Source organism: Phocoena sinus, chromosome 2 (assembly GCF_008692025.1).
Source record: "Phocoena sinus isolate mPhoSin1 chromosome 2, mPhoSin1.pri, whole genome shotgun sequence".
Classification (NCBI taxonomy): Eukaryota; Metazoa; Chordata; class Mammalia; order Artiodactyla; family Phocoenidae; genus Phocoena; species Phocoena sinus.
Genome location: NC_045764.1, coordinates 164470386 through 164489496, shown reverse-complemented (window position 1 = coordinate 164489496; position 19111 = coordinate 164470386). Strand labels below are relative to the sequence as shown.

Below are 19111 nucleotides of genomic sequence, written 5' to 3'. Positions count from 1 at the left end.
AAAAAAGATGGTCGGTGGGACACTTGGCCACTTATTCACTAGGCCTCAGTTTCCTCATTTGTAAAATTGGAATAATAACTTTCTGGATGTTACCATATTAACGTTTCTTACTTCAACACCTAGCACAAGTCTTGGTGCATAGTTGGTCAAGCAATTTTGAGCTGCAAAAATGGGATTAAAGTACCTTCCCTGCTTACTTTATAGGCGACTGCATAGAAGCAAATTCAACAAGATGCACAAAAGTGCTTTGTGCCAGTGAAGACCTACAGGAAGGTAGGGGTGACAGCACCAACCAAGATGGTGGCTAGTAACTCCGTGAAAGGCAACACGTGACAGACGCCGGGCACAAACTCTAGGCAGAAAGGGAAGAAATGACCTCTTGCCAGTGGCAGGTTAAGAAAAGGGTCTGTAGAAAATATTTTTGCTGGGCCTTGAAAAATTGATGTAATTTTGATAGAGAGCTGGCAGAGAAGAGCATCAGAGGGAGACCGGCATGACCAAAGGCGGAGCTGGAAAAGCACAGAGCTGGCATTTCAGGGGGACAGCGAGTGAAGCAATGCCCAGGAGGAGAGCCTGGGACACTGGAGAAGAAACGCAGAGACAGGCTGCAGAGGGTTTTGAAGGAAGCGGCTTTGGACATCTGAGGCTTCTACCTGTTTATCTGGGCCCAACTCCTGGCCACAGTGACTCGGGATGGGAAGCGGCCTGAGTCAGAGGTGCTGGGGAAGAGTTCACCTTTCTCTGGGGAGCTCACCTGGCAAGGCGCGAGCCCTCAGCTGCTGGGGGCGCCTCATGTCCTTCAAACAGAACTGGGTGTTAGAAGAACTGAACATTGATGACATGTCCCACGCCCCTGGATTTAGCCCTGCCTGAAGCAAGTTTGAGCTGGTTATCCTTCACTTACAACCCAGGGTGTCACAGGACCCCATTTAGAGTGTGGCCTTTACTGTGATATATGGTGAGGAGTTGCAGGGTTTTGGGGTTTTTTAAATTTTTTATTTATTTATTTTTGGCTGTGTTGGGTCTTCCTTGCTGCGCGCGGGCTTTCTCTTGTTGTGGCGAGCAGGGGCTGCTCTTTGTTGCAGTGCACGGGCTTCTCACTGCGGTGGCCTCTCCTGTTGTGGAGCACGGGCTCTAGGTGTGCGGGCTCAGTAGTTGTGGCACGTGGGCCTAGCTGCTCGGCGGCATGTGGGATCTTCCCGGACCAGGGCTTGAACCCATGTCCCCTACCCTGGCAGGTGGGTTCTTAACCACTGTGCCGCCAGGGAAGTCCCGAGGTGCAGGGTTTTGAACAGAGAAGTTCCAGTGTAAAGGTGGAATGGCACAGACGGGAGAATGCATTGGACTGGGAATTGCTAGAGCCCGAAGACCAAGAGCTATTACAACAGGAATGTGAGATGGATTAGAGATGGTAATGGGGATCCAAGTATCATCACAACAAAAGCTGAGATAAAAGTGAGGTAAATTTGGATGAGAAACAGAAAGACAGAAATGGATCTGAAAGAGGCTGAGGGAAAACGCAGTAAAAATCAGAGCCAAAAAAAAAGAAAGTGGGGGACTTCCCTGGTGGTCCAGTGGTTAAGACTCCACACTTCCACTGCAGGGGGCATGGGTTCGATCTCTGCTCAGGGAACTAAGATCTTGTATGCTGCATGGAGTGGCCAAAAAAAAAAAAAAGAATTCGTGCCTGGGCAGATGGGATCGAATGGGATGACTGGGTATGGATGGGCGAGTGGCAGCAGTGGAATGCCAGGACGTGGCTCTATTCGCTGAGTCAGAGAACATGAGAGGTTACAAAGAAACACCACCTGAAACAATGTTGCCCAGCTGTGGCCTCCTGGGAAACGCTGAGAGCCCTGAACCCATGCGCTGGGCCCAGGGCAGGCTGTCAGAGGTGGTGCGGGGAGCACGAGGGGGAGTTAATGTGGCAGCTCTTGTCAATTGTATTAGTTCTTCCAGCCAGAGCCATCTTTGGCAACAGAGGGACAATAAAATAGTTTAACCAGAATGGAGAAAAGAGAAAGTAAAGACTTGAAGACTGAAAGTTCTTGGGGATTTAGTGGCAGCATTTTTGACTCTGATTGTAGGAAAGAGAGCCCGCCATCTGGGGAGCAAATGAACCTGGGGCTGAGCAGGGCCTGAGCTGGCTCTCAGCCCTGGGACAACGGCAGGGATGCTCAGGGTACCTTCCTCTGGAGGAAGGAGTTCAGGACATCGATCTATGATTCTGAGATGGTCTGTGCATTATTCCCAGAGGTAGGAGGCGTTCTAGACACACAGTGCTGGGCAGCCTAGTCGGCGCCTGACAAAGTATGTACTCAGTAAACACCAAAATGCACTGAGTTCAAAGAGAGGAAATTTCTATCTCCCTGAAATACAGATGCCTGAGGGTTTGGAATACAGCTGCTGGTCTTTGAAATCATTAGATGATCTTTCCTATATTGAGATTTTTCTGAACCTAAATGCATTAGTCTAATCTAAAAGTTAAATACACTTAAATTAAAGGGACAACTCAAAAAGCATAATAAAACTGATAAATTGATGTTAGACATCAAAAGAATCAAGTCTTCAATTAAACATTTATTAAGCACCTACTATGTAGCAACAACAGCCAAGTGCTGGGTACACAGTCAAATGTACCTTGACATTAAGCCCCAAAGCCCTTGCAAGTGTTCCTAATCACAGGGAAAGCTACTGACTCCATGCTCTATGGCAAGTCAGGTTAATTTCGTAATGATGTGTTTATTGATTCATTCATTTAAAAGCAGCAGAAAAAATGGGAAAAAAATCAATACTCGGTTACCAGGGACTTATCAGCTTCCAGATCAATCCCCGAAGTTTCAAATGGCATCTTAATTATGAATGGAAAGTGCTGGCTCTCCGCCCACTGCAGTTTGTAGGCCACACAGCGTGTCCCTTCACACAGCCATTGGTTCCTGAGTGACAGGCCTGTATGACGGCTGCGGGAAAGGGGAGCTGCCGGGTTTCTTCCGGCCGACCACCTCTGCAGCGTTTGAGACTGTGCCGTTCTGGGCACAAAACCTGACCGTTTGCAACGCTGGCCTCAAGCCAGCGTTCAGGAGCACAGAGATCAGGATGGCCCACTGGTGAAGGACAGAAGCAGCAATCCTGGCTGCTGCTAACTCAGAAACGTGGGCGTTTCGGACATGCAGTTCTGCCTAAGGGCCACAAAGGTGGGCTGACCTCAAGAAACTGGATTTTGGATGCTGTCCAGTCAGAAGAACGACTACAAAACTGGGTGCTAAGTAACTCTTTGGCAAATGTGTAACTAAAGGTATAAAAAGACGTTATCTTGATAGTACTGAAGGGAGAAAAGAAAGGAATCACACTGGGCTTCATTTCACAACAAACTGCCTTACTGTCAGTAACTCTTTTAAGATTATGGCCAATACCGAAATTTTTAAGACGTTAAATGAATATATAGGGATTGGCATTTGTAGTTAAGGCAATAGACTTCTGTGAGTGAGAGCGAACGCGAGCGTGTGTGTACGTTTTAGCTTGCACAGAACAGCTACAGGTGAGCTATCCCACGCTGCAAGTTGCTCACGGCGAGATCCGTGAGCACACTTAAGCACCTACTGCACCCGACGCCCCTCGGACTAAATCCACGTGGCCTCTGCAGCCACTGTTTTGCACACGTGTTCTCCTCACAGAAAGGGGAGAGGGTACTCCGGGAACCTCAAGGGAGCAACACCGACAGACTTCACTAAGAGTCTCCCATGTGCCGGCCCTCCGTGAGAGCAGCTCCCAGCCCAGTCAAGGAGACACACGAGTCATCGATGACAACACAGGGGACACAGGAAAAGCCCCGGTTCTTGAGGGCTGTGGGGCACAAAGGAGGGACCCCTGGAGCAGAGATGTGAGAGGCCGGTGGGGTTAGGGGCCTCAGGGGCTCGTTCCTGCTACGGATTAAGGCTGCTGAGAAGGGTGGTATGGTGGCTCATTCTACATGTCACCGTGACTGGGCCATGGGATACCCAGGTAACCGGTAAACATCACTCTGGGCATCGCTGAGGGTGTTTCTGCATGGGGTTAATATTTGAATCAGTGGACTGAGTAAAGATGATCCCCGCCAACGATGCACCATCCAGCCAGTAGGGGGACTGAATGGAACAAAAAGGCCGAGGAAGGGCTGCTTGGCTGGGACATCTGTCTTCTCCTAAACTCAGACTGGGACGGAAAGCATGGGGTCCTGGTCCTCAGGCCTTCAGACTCGGGCTGGCCCACACCACCAGCCCTCCTGGTCTCCAGCTCACAGACGGCAGAGCTTGGGACTCCTTGCACTCCAAAATCGTGTGGGCCGATTCCTCACAGTAAGTCTCTTTCTATGTGGATCTATATATCCTATTGGTTCTGTTTCTCCAGAGAAGGCTAAGAGGCCTGGTCCAGAATGAGAGGCAGTTGCTCTGTGTGGCTGGAACATGAAAGGCCAGGATCCAGAGGGAAGAGGTCAGACCCGAGTAGTCAGGAGTCAGGCCGCAAAGGGAAAAGCAGGCCATGCTAAGGAGTCATAGGATTTGAAGCAGGTGGGAGACATGACCAGATTCATGGTCTGTAGATGTTCTGGCAGCAGTGGGCTGAGCAGCTTGGAGGTGGCCTAGGAAGTGGGCCGGGAGGCAGGTCTGGCCGCGGTGGCAGCAGGGATGGCCAGAAGTGACAGATTTACAGGGTGCATTAGGAATTGGGGATGACAAGCCTAGGTGATTAAACATGTTGGGGGAGAACAAGGAGTGGGGGATGACTTCCTACACCCTGAGTTGGGACAGTGGGTGAAGGCAAAGGGCGATTCATTCAGAATCAGAATTTTATAACAGTGGGGCGTAGGTGATTAAGATATGATATTGACGGCATCTGTAAGGCCCTTCTCCTCAAGTACCTCGCATAATATAAATTACACTATAATCCTAAGGGGAGATAAGTTTTACAGATTCAAATTCTCTGAAAATTGGCCTGATGAGACCACTAACCCTGCTTAAAAAACTGATGGCTTGGGCTTCCCTGGTGGCGCAGTGGTTGAGAATCTGCCTGCCAATGCAGGGGACATGAGTTTGAGCCCTGGTCTGGGAGGATCCCACATGCCGCGGAGCAACTGGGCCCGTGAGCCACAACTACTGAGCCTGCGCATCTGGAGCCTGTGCTCCGCAACAAGAGGGGCCGCGACAGTGAGGGGGGCCGCGACAGTGAGAGGCCCACGCACCGCGATGAAGAGTGGCCCCCGCTTGCCACAATTAGAGAAAGCCCTCGCACAGAAACGAAGACCCAACACAGCAAAAATAAATAAATTAATAAACTCCTACCCCCAACATTAAAAAAAAAAAAAAACTGATGGCTTTCCACTATTCGTGTGGGACAAAGTCCACTCCAGCACGTCCTGCTTGCCACCTTCCTTCAGAACAGGACTCCAACCACACAGCCCAGGCCACCCCCCGGCCCATTCCAGGCACGTGGAGCTGGTTGCTATTTCTCAAATATAACGTGCACTGTTCCCTCTGGCCGGAAGCCTCATCTCCCCTGATGGTGGGTTGAACCCACATTCATTTTTCAAGACCCAGGTCAAACGTCATCTAAATGAAGCCTTCCCCAAGCCCCCCAGGCAGACTGTTCACTCCCTCTTCTCAGTCCTTATATTCTGGACACCCCATAGCTCTCATCACCTACTGTGATAACTTGGGTCTGCTTCCTTAACTTATCCACGAGCTTCCTGAGAACAAAGAGTCCATCTGTTCTTCCCTGTGTTCCCAGGAGGAGCCAAAGAGGACGCAGGAGGTGCTTATGAGCTGGCTGTACAAGAGGTCATCTCAGGCAGCCAGATGTCCGGTGACGAGCCTGGTGTGCACTCTGAGGACGGACAGCCACTCCTTCACAAGCTAAGTCTCATTCTGTGCTCCTATAGCCTCAGCAAGATGACTAATTACCTCCTGTCATAGACCTTGGGTTGCCCTCAAAGTCAAAACCATAAATGTTAATTCTGTGAGGGCAAACAAAGGTCTACTACTTTCCCAGAAGCTCCACGTAACAGTAAATGAAGCAGATGAGTTAGAGTGGCTTAAGGACAAAGTCCCCTATGTTGCAAGATCCCCTTTAACTGCTTTCTGCAGATAAAACACACATCAACCCACTTACAGGTGAAACCTTCTGGCAGTTAAGTTCCTACCTCTTGAGTGGCTTCCTAGCTCACAACAAACCCCCTTTTCTGGAAACAGGCCCCTACTGGGGGACGGGGTTGGGAAGGAGAGAGGCGTGCGGGGCAGACCCAAGCTTGCGCAGTGACTATAAATGCAGAACCCCTGGTCACAGGGCCGAGAAGCCATGTGGTGGAGTCACAGCAGGGGCGGCAGCCCAGAGAGCCTGCCTGCTGCCCGGGCCCCAGAGCCGGCCGGCCCGTCCCCCCCACATCTCGGCTGTTCCTCCCTTCCTTTGATTCCATGACTCTCCCCCTTCTATGGGCCTATGTCAGCTCAAGTTCGTGTCTATAAAATGCACCTAAAAGAACTCGGACACGCACTTTGAGCCCTCTGGGTTCTGCACGCTCAGGCCAGGTGCCCTCCTCACATGTCTGAGCACCCAAGCTTGCACCTGGGACGTCTCTCAAACAAGGCGTCTGCTTCACCTCTGACCTTCTTGCTCACTTGACCCTTAGCTCCTTTGGAGGCAAGGTCAAATACTTGTGTACTGTCCACCCGTCTCATCTCAGCGCTTTGCTCAAGTCATTTATGATTTGCTAAAGGACACGACGATCCGTCCAGATGGGAAAAAGTCTGATAGCAAGACAGCGGCAGTGTGTGGGTCCTCGTTAATGCTGTGGAGCAAGCCTGCTGTAAAGCACTGCTCCCCGTGGGATCTGCATGTTGAGATGCCATGGAACCGCCTGCTGGAGAAGCCACTGTCTCAGTATGTCAACTACACGGGTCCCCCTGCTGGGGGCCTCGCTCTTGAACCTGCTGGCACAGGACAGGGTGGGGGTGGGGGAGTCCATTTTTTAATATTCTTGCCTGATGGTCTTTATAAATAACTAAATCTCTACTTTACCTAGAATGCACTCTAGTGGGACTCGCTCTTATTCCAAAAGTATAGGAATAATAGCCTAGTCTAGAGTTGATTTGGGGATTCTAAATGATTATGCCCACTCTTTCTCTAACGTACAGACAGAAACAATATTAGAGGTAAAAATTAGTAGCTTAGAAGGGTTGAGTGGTCCTGGAAGTGCAGTATACTTCTTTCCTAGCATCATTTTTATGATGAGGGATAAGGTCAGAACAGTTAGAAATGACTAGAATTTTGCAAATGCTGACATGAAAAGCCAAACAAGAGCAACGCGGAATTTATTCCTTTACTTAGGTGATTATTGGGAGCTAATTCTAGCTTGAGATCGAAGCTACAGCCACTGTAATCACACCACATGACTGTGTATTATTACCCCGGTGCTGAGAATCTCCTACCTCCCTGTGATACAGCTGAGAGATCACAGGAGGATCAGTTAGAGACGGAGGCTTGAGAGCTAGATCCACTCAGCGGTGGAACCTTAGGGAAGTCACCTCCTTGTCTATGGAAACCATCTACCGACGGGGCTGTGGAGGTGGTGATCTTTAGCTGAAAGCAGCATCAGGATCTGCTGTTTGACTCTATGGGAAAGAAACAGAAAGTGCTAGAATCTGCTCTCAGGAGAGGCCTGTGGGACAGTTCAGTAGTGAAACCCTCTGAGACGGAGAAAAGGATGGATAAAGAGTGGTGAAGGGAGAAGAAAGGGAGAGGGGAGCTCTTCCCCAGAGCATGCGTGAGAAAAGGAACAGTGGAGAGGCCTGTCATGCTGGGCAGGAGGGCAATCTCAGCTCGCCTTGAGACGATGCCCACACATCACAGGGCCTGGATATAAGTCTCGGGACAAGCACACAGCTCTCCCCTGGCTAAGTCTTCTGGTCCAGTCCAAGTGGTTTGCCGTGGGGCTGCATCATGTATGTGTTTAGCTCAACTAGAGCAAGTGGCAAAAGAGAGAAGAAAAAGAAAAGCATTACACATCACATGGTGTGGGCAGTTCCAACAGCATCCACCAATGAGTGCGTGCCAGAGTGGGGCTGGGGGTGAGAGGCGGTACTGGGGACGCTGTGTGCCTCTTAAAGAGGGAACAGCTCTCTGGGCCAAGAGGAATTCTAGTGTTGAGAGAAACGCACGGCTTGTAAAACCCAGTCCCTACACAATAACTAACTACTCTGCTGGGTGTTCAGCTGCAGAAACTGAGCGCTGTTCCAACGCCAGGATGCAAGCTGGCTGTTCCGGTGCCCTTCTGGGGGGCTTCCCAGCGAGCCTGGTAACACGTCCTCTGCGACCCCCGGGACTCTGTTTCTAGCAGATGCTGTGAGCTTCCCTGCCTCCCTCCCGGCTTGTTCTCAGGCCACTCCTCCCACGAGGCTGCCCTTCCCCGGCTCCTCTCCGCGGACGGAGAATCCTCAGCATCCTTCGTTGCCCCCAGGCCGAGCAGCTTCTGAAGGCGGTCTCCAGTCACCTAGAACAAGCCTCGCACTTGGCTGACTCATCCCTTTGGTGACTTGTCACTTACTACCTTATAGTAAATTTTCACATGCTGGTTCACAATCTTCATTTAAAGGTTGTTATTAACTTTACCCAAAGCAATGCCTTTGATCACTAATCTGGAACACTCCTTGAGAGCAGCGATCCCCTCACACCCAGAACAGTGATCGGTGAATAAATTCATCGGCTCGAGCCTGCGGCTAGGAGCACAGGCTCCGGGTCAGTGCACAAGCTTGCGACCTCCTGACCTCGGGCAGGTCATCGAGACTCAAGAAGAGAACACAAACCCCCATTCGCTTCACTCATGACCAATCATCTATCAAGTGTGCACTTACAAATGCTGATGGGAGGAAAAGGACGCCGAGCTCATAGGAGCGGATCATCAGCTGGGCGCCGTTCTTCTCTAACGCTCCCCAGGCGGCCTTGGACAGATTGGCGCTGCGGGGACAAGGACAGGGAGAGGATTGACTCAGTGAGGCGTTTTAGCGCGGGTCAAACTCCCACAGCTGCGAGAGCGACAGTCAACGCCCGAGAGCCGCAATCATGTCCATTCAGCTTCTGGCAGAGTCCTGCATTTTGGGAAATGGAATGTAAATCCTGCTGTGCTATATAATTCTCAAGATTTATCCAACTGCTTGGTGAGAATGTAAATTGATACAGCCACTATGGAGAACAGTATGGAGGTTCCTTAAAAAACTAAAAATAGAACTACCACACAACCCAGCAATCCCACTACTGGGCATATACCCTGAGAAAGCCATAATTCAAAAAGAGTCATGTACCAAAATGTTCATTGCAGCTCTATCTACAATAGCCAGGACATGGAAGCAACCTAAGTGTCCATCAACAGGTGAATGGATAAAGAAGATGTGGCACACATATACAATGGAATATTACTCAGCCATAAAAAGGAACGAAACTGAGTTATTTGTAATGAGGTGGATGGACCTAGAGTCTGTCATACAGAGTGAAGTAAGTCAGAAAGAGAAAAACAAATACTGTATGCTAACACATATATATGGAATCTAAAAAAAAAAAAAAAAAAATATATATATATATATATATATATATATATATATATATATATATATATATATGGTTCTGAAGAACCTCGGGGCAGGACAGGAATAAAGATGCAGACATAGAGAATGGACTTGAGGACACGGGGAGGGGGAAGGGAAAGCTGAGATGAAGTGAGATAGTGGCATGGACATATATACACTACCAAATGTAAAACAGATAGCTAGTGGGAAGCAGCTCTATAGCACAGGGAGATCAGCTTGGTACTTTGTGACCACCTAGAGGGGTGGGAGCGAGACACAAGAGGGAGGGGATATGGGGATATATGTATACGTATAGCTGATTCACGTTGTTATACAGTAGCAACTAACACAGCAATGTAAAGCAATTATACTCCCATAAAGATGTTAAAAAAAAAGATTTATCCAACTGCTAATTAGAGATAGCTTCACCCTCACCTGCGTTTTCCCCGAGAGCAGCTATTAAAATAATTATCCTTCCTTAGAAAGACCCCCACCCCAAAACCCCTTTCTTCTTCACGACCCTGCTGTAGCCCTAGACAGGAGATCTCATTTTGTTGTATATAAAAGTAGCTTAAGAAAAAAAACTATGTCAAGGAAATGCAAATCAAAACCACAATGAGCTATCACCTCACACCTGTCAATGGCTATCATTAAAAGGACCACAAACAACAAATGTTGGCGAGGATGTGGGGAAAAGGGAACCCTGGTGCAGAGTTAGTGGAAATGTAAACTGATGCAGCCACTATGGAAACAATATGGAGGTTCCTCAAATAACTAGAAATAGAACTACCATGTGATCCAGCAATCCCACTCTGGGGTATATATTCTAAGAAAACAAAAACACTAATTTGAAAAGATACATGCACCCCCCTGTTCATAGTAGCATTATTTACAATAGTCAAGATATGGAAGCAACCTAAGTGCCCATCACAGATGAATGGATAAAGAAGATGTGGTATATATTAGTGGTCCCCAACGCTTTTGTCACCAAGGACCAGTTTCGCGGAAGACAATTTTTCCACGGACCGGGGTGGGGGGGGGTTGGTTTCAGGATGATTCAAGCGCGTTGCATTTATTATGCGCTTTATTTCTATTATTATTACGTTGTAATATATAATGAATAATTACACAACTCACTATAATGCTGACAGGAGGCAGAGCTCAGGCGGTAACGCGAGCAGTGTGGAGCGGCAACTGTAAATACAGATGAAGCTTCGCTCACTTGCCCGCCACTCACCTCCTGCTGTGCGGCCAGGTTCCTAACAGGCCACAGACTGGTACCAGTCCATGGCCCAGGGGTTGGGGACCCCTCGTATATATAATACACACACACACACACACACACACACACACACACACACACACACACACACACAAGAACATTACTCAGTCATGAAAAATGAAAAGTTGCCATCTGTAACAACATGGATGGACACGGAGGGTATTATGCTTATGAAGTCAGACAGAAAAATACTGTATGTTACCACTTATACATGGAATCTAAAAGATAAACCACTATAAATATAACAAACCAGAAAGAGACTCACAGATACAGAGAACAAACTAGTGGTTACAGTGTGGAGAGGGAAGTGGGGGGCAAGACAGAAGTGGGGGATTAAGAGGTACCACCTACTGTGTACAAAATACATAGGCCACAAGGGTATATTGTATAACACAGGGAATAGAGTCAATATTTTATAAAAACTATAAATGGAGTATAATCTATAAAAATATGGAATCACTATATGGTATACCTGAAATTAATATTATAAATCAACTATACTTTAATTAAAAAAAAACTCTGTCAATATAATCTTACAGAGTAGTATCTTAAGCTTCACATTCCCTTTTCTGCCTTTGGTTTTGGCCAGGGAGTGCTAATTTCTGCTTTCAATCAAAAGAAAACAGCTCCAAGGGCACTAGATTGGTATTTGTATCCAGAAAGAAATAGTGCCTTTAGTTTCATGTTTTATGTGGACAAAGAGTGTAGATATGGCTGAAAATCACACGATGCAGTGGGAGGAAGAGGCTTGGACCTGACCGGAGGCACCAGGATGCGAGCAGGATGCCCAGGAGCAGAGATGAAACAGCTCCGAGGCATCTTTAGAAACTCTCTCCTGCAGCAACTCAGGCCGAGAGCACTCATCCATCCATTAATCAGTGTAAACTCACTGGGACCATTTTTTTCAATTAGGCTCACCCAAATTCTATCTCATTTTTAGAATGGAGAGTAAAACCTCAGCTACTTAGACCCTTAAAGCCTGACTTTGTGGATAACAGAAAGATTCATGAAAGATTCATTCACTGGGGCATCAGCCACTCTCCTGAGCCAAGGGCTGGGACTGCCGTCGTGGGGATTGAAGCCAAGGAGAAACAGGCGTCAGTAAGGTGAAAAGAACGCTCTCTGCTCAGCATTCTATGGGAACAGACAAGGAGGAGTATGGAAGTCAGAGCTAAGGAAGCTCTTAAAGCAATTAAGCTACAACTTCAAAAAAAAAAAAAGGGTATTCACAGACCTCCCTACCTTCTTAAATGGACCACACTGAGGACAGGGGACCTTTCTTTGATGCCCAAGAGCCACAATCATGAATGTGTCACAAAGACATACAATGCAGAGGAAGTGGGAAGTTGACAATAAAGTGATATTACGACTCTAGAAAAACAGCTTGCTTTTATTTCTCTCGCCTCTTAGTAACATAAAGTGACTGCCTGGGCCGAGACACAGGTTTAATGGCAAAACCAATCAGTGAGCGTGAGGTGGAAGCTGTCTTCCTATGAATAATTTTTCCAGCTTTCCAGATTATCACCTTCCTGGTAACTCCCTCAACTTGTCGGCAGAACGTTATAGGCGAGAGGCACTTTCCGGAAGGCTTATTCTCACTCTTCCCTCACTAGTCACGTTTTCCTCAACATCCCAAGATCTGAGGGCTTATTCCAAGGTAAAGATCAATGGAGATCATGAGAACATCTCCTCAGACGGTTTCCTGCAACTCTCCTTTGTATTTGGCTTCTAATAGAATTCTAAGCATCTGGAACCTTCAACTCTATCCTGAATAATGAGACTAAAAGTCTCCTGTAGGCTGTCTAGGTGATAAATTTTTATTCCTTGAAATAGCATCTTTGATACTTCTTTACACGCTGAATACACTTTGGCTCACTGGTACGCAGGGCGGCCAGCACATGAGGTATATATGCGCAGACTCTGACCCGCCTGCTGTGTGTGTGGATGGGCATCCGCCAGTGTCTGGCAGAGGCATGGTGGCACCACAGGGCTGTTTATGACAAGCTTGTTTACTCCTGAAACGCCAAAGGAGTTCCAGCTTCTCGTCTTCTCCATTCAGGACCCACATCTACTGCCCGTCCTGGCTTCTTGCTGTGGCCACTACCACCCCTCAAGCTCAGTTCTCCATGACTTCTATCCCCCGCTGACCTGAGCTGCTTCTCCCCCCAGTGCTGTGCTTTCATTCTGGGTACTGGATGTGCTTCATCACCTAAGAGCGTTGGGGTCTGAACTGACTTTGCGTTCTCTGGGGTATCGAACCAAAATTTGTAAGTTGGAGAACTTCGGAGGGTAGGATTCTGGATGTCCTGCGTTGTACTGTCCATCAGAAACTCTGCCCAAGCCTTTAAGAAAGTAATGGTGAATAAAACAGTGGCTTCTGGGGGATGGAGGTGTGTATTAGTCACGGTTCAACCAGAGAAGCAGAACCACTTTGTGTGTGTGTGTGTGTGTGTGTGTGTGTGTGTGTGTGTGTGTGAAATATACAATGTATGTAATTTACAAGAATTTGACATCAGGAAAGTAGTTGTGAGAGCCAGTAAAGCAGTCTGGGTAACGTTGCTGTCTTTGCCCTAGAGCCGCAGCTTGAGGTCTGCAGGGTGGACAGAAGCCAGAGGATGAATACACAGTGGAGGACAAGCCAGAACCACAGGCAACGAGATGAAGCCACATATACAGGCTCAAACCATGTCTTTTCGTGCTGCCTCTGGCATCGAGGGTAGGGTGTCCTGCAGAAGCCGGGCCCTCACCAGAGCTAAACGCACATAACTGGCGAGGTCCAGGGTTAGAGAAGTTGCAGCAGGACCAGGAGAAAATGCAGCAATGCAGGGCCAGCTGCCACCTCAAGCCAAGGTGAGCCAGCCCAAGGTGACAATGTGTGGGTTATCACGACAGTGCACTTCGCATCTGCCCTCTAAATTCCCACAAGAATCTCCTTTGGGGCCCATCCTAACCAGAAACATACAAGAAAACTAACCGGAAATGTACAAGAAAAGGGACTCTGCAAAATGTGGTTCAGCCCTGGTCCAGCCCAGAAAAGGGACTCTGCGAAATGTGTAAAACTGACACATTACAAAGCCTCCACAGGGTGGGATGTTTTTTTCCTGAGCACCTGCTAAGCTGACCAACGGTCAGTTATTCAACTGGGCAGTTTATGGGCCCCTTAATGACCAGGAGCTCGGCTGTGTCAGTTCTCTGCCATGGCCTGCAGAGCGTGGCTGTAACTAGAGATCTCATCTCAGCCCACACGATGGGAATTTTGACCCACAGTTTAAAGCTTTAAGAGTAAATTTAAACTAATAATGTATAACAGAGAATTCCTGAAAGAAAGCTCAGTAAAGCACAGGAATGCCACATAAGGGACACGGTGAAGAAAGGAAGGCCAATGCTGAGAACAGCTCCCTGGACCCCAAATCAGGAAAGAGGGTATCGCCCACAAAGACACCCAAAGGCACTCCTCTTCCTCCCGGGCCTTAGCTTCTCGTCTCTAGAATGAGGGATTTCAGCCGATGAGGCCAAAAATCCCTTTCTAGACAACAGTCTACAATGACTAGAGATATCCGTACTCGCCTCTAACTAACTCAGTCCCTCCACCTACATACTCCAACCATGAAGATAAAATCCATGATAACGTGTTGGGAAAACAGCCACGCAAGAAAGGAGAAGGGAGCAACGAAGGTGATCTCTGGGCCGACCCTGCAACGGCATCTGAAAGCTTAACATGTCATAGCAGCAGCAGCGGGAGCCATTACCTCCAACCCCAGCCTGAGCAGTGGAGCGGCTGACGGAGTTTACTTCTAAGATTCTGTTGCAAGGTGTCTGAATCCCTGAGGATGACTGCTGCTTTAGGAAATGTGTCCTTTGATACAGCACTTCTTTCACGGTTGGTATCTGATGTTGGCAGTGGCTGCCCAGAGCACAGAGATGCCTAACAGACCGAGCTTTTAGCCACGCATCCTGGAGGATGGGGGTGGAGGAGCAGATGCTCTCACAGACAGATGCAGTAAACAGAACGTTGACAGTGGACGTGAGAGAGGATGGAGATGGAGCAGCTGGGGTGGCAACGAGGGAAAACGATCAACTCGAGCTCGTGCTGCTGTCACCCTGTCCTCAAACCCCACTGCTGCGTGCCTGTCACACTCACACACTCACACACACACACACACTGACACTGTGAGTCACCTTCCCCTTTGCATTTGCTGTAGGTTTTCCTGTACTGTGCTTGGGCTCTGTTTCTTTTTATGTACTGAAAAAATATTTTTGAGGAAGACAGAAGATATTCTCACTGCAAAGGATGTGAGTTGTATCTAGGTACATGCAAGGAAAGAATCTTTAATTTTGATGGATTCTGTCAAATTTCTCTCTAAAACTATGTCTTAATTCTGCCAATTATCCACTTTTAAATTGTCACTTGTCTTTTTTATTGATATACAGTGTGCATTAGTTTCCCACTGCTCTTACAAATTGCCACAAATTTACTGGCTTGGAACAACACAAATCTTTGGTCTTACACTTCTGGAGGTCAGAGTCTGGAATGGGTCTTGCTGGGCTAAAACAAGGTGTTGGCAGCTTCCCTTTCTTCCCCTCCAAATCTGTTGTCTGCCTTCCACTCAAATAATATTCTTAACTGCCAAACCCCATGGGCTTCTAGACAAGTGGTTCTCAACTGGGGGTGATTTTGCCCCTAGGGGACATTTAGCAATGTCTGGGGACATTTTCTAGAGGCCAGGGACGCTGCGAGATACCCAACAATGCACAGGACGGCCCCGTAACAAAGAACGACCCGGCCCCAGATGTTCAGGAGTGCCACGGCTGAGCTACCGCTGTAGACCTCTCTGCTGTGCTGATGTGGTTGTCTCCTCCTCCCCTGCCTCTGGTTTCCTTGGCTTTCCCTCCACTTGACTATTCTGGTTCTCTCCCAGCTCTCTGACTCAGCTTCTCTCAGATGTGCTGCTCTTTCCACCCCGAACCGTACCCTCTAAATTTCTGCTCTGCCCTTGGTTCCTCTCTCTTCCCTCCCACAGGGACTTTCCCACTCACCAGCTGCAACCGTTACTTTAACAAGATGACGCTCAGACTTGTCCAACTTTGATCATCAAATTTCCAAATGGGCATCTGCAACCACAAGCTGGATTTCTCCACTGGGATATCACATGGTTACCCCAAATCCAACACTCCAAAAACCGAAAACTATCAGCATGCCTTCCCCTCTGAAAACCAGCTTTCTTTGGAATTCGATTCTGTCCACAATCTCAGTCAGGCTTAGAAATCTCAGGGACTTTGGTCTTGCCCGCTCCACTGGCAGCTATGTACAGTCAGATATCAAACTTTCTTAACCCCTTGTAACATTCTCTTTCTCTTTCCAAGAAGATCTCCCTAGTTCAGTCCTTCCCACCCCAGACTTTAGATCCAAACGGATTGCCCTGTCTCTGGTTTCTCATTCTATGTCTTCCTCCAGTGGCTCTCCAAGTATCAATGCATCCTTTCTCCTGAAGCATATATAAAGCAAATGTATAGCCTGGCATTTAGGAAACTCCACAGTCTGACCAAGTTTATGCCCTTCAATCTTCTTTCTTTCTTTTTTTTAAAAATAAATTTATTTATTTATTTTTGGCTGCATTGGGTCTTCGTTGCTGTGTGCGGGCTTTCTCTAGTTGTGGCGAGCGGGGGCTGCTCTTCGTCACGGTGTGCAGGTTTCTCATTGCGATGGCTTCTCTTGTTGCGGAGCACCAGCTCTAGGTGCGCGGGCTCAGTAGTCGTCGTGCACAGGCTCAGTTGCTCTGCGGCATGTGGGATCTTCCCAGACCAGGGCTCGAACCCGTGTCCCCTGCACTGGCAGGCGGATTCTCAACCACTGCGCCTCCAGGGAAGCCCCCCTTCAGCCTTATTCCGCAGCATGTCTTTTCTTGACTCCCCTACCCTTAACTAAATTGATTTACCGACTGCCTCCACATCTTCACAAACACCATTTCCTTGTCCACGATGCCTTCCACCCTACCCACTCCTGTGGATAACTGAGCCCTTTCTCCTCCAGCTCTTTCAAGAAGCTGTTGATGGCTATTCCAGCCCACAGATGTCTCCCAGGACTGAATCCTGCAGATGTTAGGTGGGCAGGAAATATCTAATTAATTTGAGAAAAGAGACTAATACACAAAGGCTTAGAAGATACAATTTATCAAGACTATTTTGTTCATTGTGGTTAGAGAATTAAAAACTTTTAAACCACAAAATCTAGGGAAAAAGTCTAACTGTTGACAAGTAAGCAGGAGAGGCACGGTAGGCCAGTGGGTGACAGCAGAATCTGAGCTCACATACCTTTCAATCACAATTACAGCCAACACTGCTCATCTTCAAGTTCTGTACCTGTAAGGTCTGGTAATGCAGCTGCCTCATAAAAGTGATGTGCAGATTATATCAGATAAGGTGTGTAAAGTCCCAGGCACATACGTGTTGCTTAACAGATACTACCCATTACCATCATTGAATACTTGGCTAAATTTATGGGAGGCTGACTCTGGTCCTTCTCTCTGGTGTGACTCACCAAGCAATGGAATTCTCCAGAAGGCAGGTCCATTTGGGCCTCCTAATCCTAGGTTATAGTGGTAGATGGGTCCAAAAACCATTCATCAGATTGCTTCACCGATTCAATAACCCTATCACAGGGCCTTCCTGGTGGTGCAGTGGTTGAGTCTGCCTACCGATGTAGGGGACATGGGTTCGTGCCCCGGTCCGGGAGGATCCCACATGCCGCGGAGCGGCTGGGCCTGTGAGCCATGGCCGCTGAGCCTGCGCGTCCGGAGCCTGTGCTCCGCAACGGGAGAGGCCACAGCAGTGAGAGGCCCGCGTACCGCAAAAAAAAAAAAAAAAATCCTATCACAAGTTCCCGAGGCAGAGATACAGTGAGCTTCTATTTTATTTTGTAAAGGATGTCCAAAGGATTTTGGTCTCCTTGATACAGACATATGCCCCCCAATTTTCAATACAGATATGAGCGATAAAGTGCCAGGAACTTAAAAGCATGGTTAAAATTAAACCAATCATGCAGATGTCCAACAATCTCGTCAGATTAAGTGCCAAAAAGGACACATCACATCAGCTGTGTTTTGGGGGCTGGTATCTGATTTATAGATACAATGTATCAACAAAGAAATGCCAGCAGAAAAAGAAAAACAAAAATGATTATGACCCATGTTTTTCCAAAGATAAGCAAGAGCAGAGTCTGGAAGAGATAAGATACGTGGGTGTGCGCTTTTGCAAGTTACGATTCTGACAGATCACCAAACAGACTGAGAAGTCCACTTGCAGCCTCACTTTGTTTCTCAGTCACAGGCATGTTACGACCCCCTTTTGAATCTGGATTTGGAAGCCTAGCTTTCAATCCACGGCACGGTCCAGCCTAGCGGTCAACTTAGTCTGTAAAAGAATCCATCTCTCTTTGATCCCACAGATCGAATCACACGGGCTTAAAAAGCCATCATGTCGGCATACAGAATCCAGAATGACAAAAAACACTGTCAAGCGGAATCAAAAGTTGCTTTTCAAATTTCGGGTCAAAACTGGTATTTAGAACACCATATCAAACAATGTCAGTGTATATTTAATAGTAACCAATGTGATAACCCAAAACTGATTGCTATTTCATTTTCTACTGAAACGTTCCATTATTTTGGTCCATCTCCTATAGTGGAAAGGCAAAATAAGAACTTGGAAAGAGCAACAGGTTCATAAGATCTGAGTTTTGGTTTTGGTCAGCTGTTACCTTGGGGTTACATCCTTTGGGCACCAATTTCTTTGTCTATAATATGGGTTTAACACCATCTGTTCACTTCACTGGGTTATAATGAGGAATGAATACAATAATCTAGGTGAAAGTGCTTAGGAAATTTGGAAAGTATTAATACTTTGAACAGATCCATGAAATTTTGTTAGAATAGGCTCTGGGAGGCTATCTACTGTAATATATTTTTAACTTTTTTTAACCTGGAGAGTCCTTTGTTCAAAGGAAACATTTAAAGCAGGACAGTGAGCTCTTAAAGTGGTTTCCAGGACCCTTAGGGCTCCAGGGACCACAGCCCCAAACCACTGATCTAGTCCAGCCCCTGGTTTCCCACGTGAGGAAACAGCTTAGAAAACGGAAGGAGCTGTGGAGAGCAAGGGTGTGGCTGCAGGCAGTGGACTGTTTATAAGCCAGGTAGCACTGAAAGGTCTGATGAATAGCCAGTATTTGGTCAATTCCCTTAGA

General features: G+C 47.6%; 1 protein-coding gene across 1 annotated transcript in view; it reads right to left on the bottom strand.

The window, feature by feature from the left end:
- TDP1 (tyrosyl-DNA phosphodiesterase 1) overlaps positions 1-19111 on the bottom strand; it is an 82849-nt gene that overhangs the window by 8792 nt on the left and 54946 nt on the right. Inside the window, 1 exon segment of the mRNA XM_032624518.1 lies at positions 8883-8985. Coding sequence (XP_032480409.1) covers positions 8883-8985 — 103 coding nt within the window.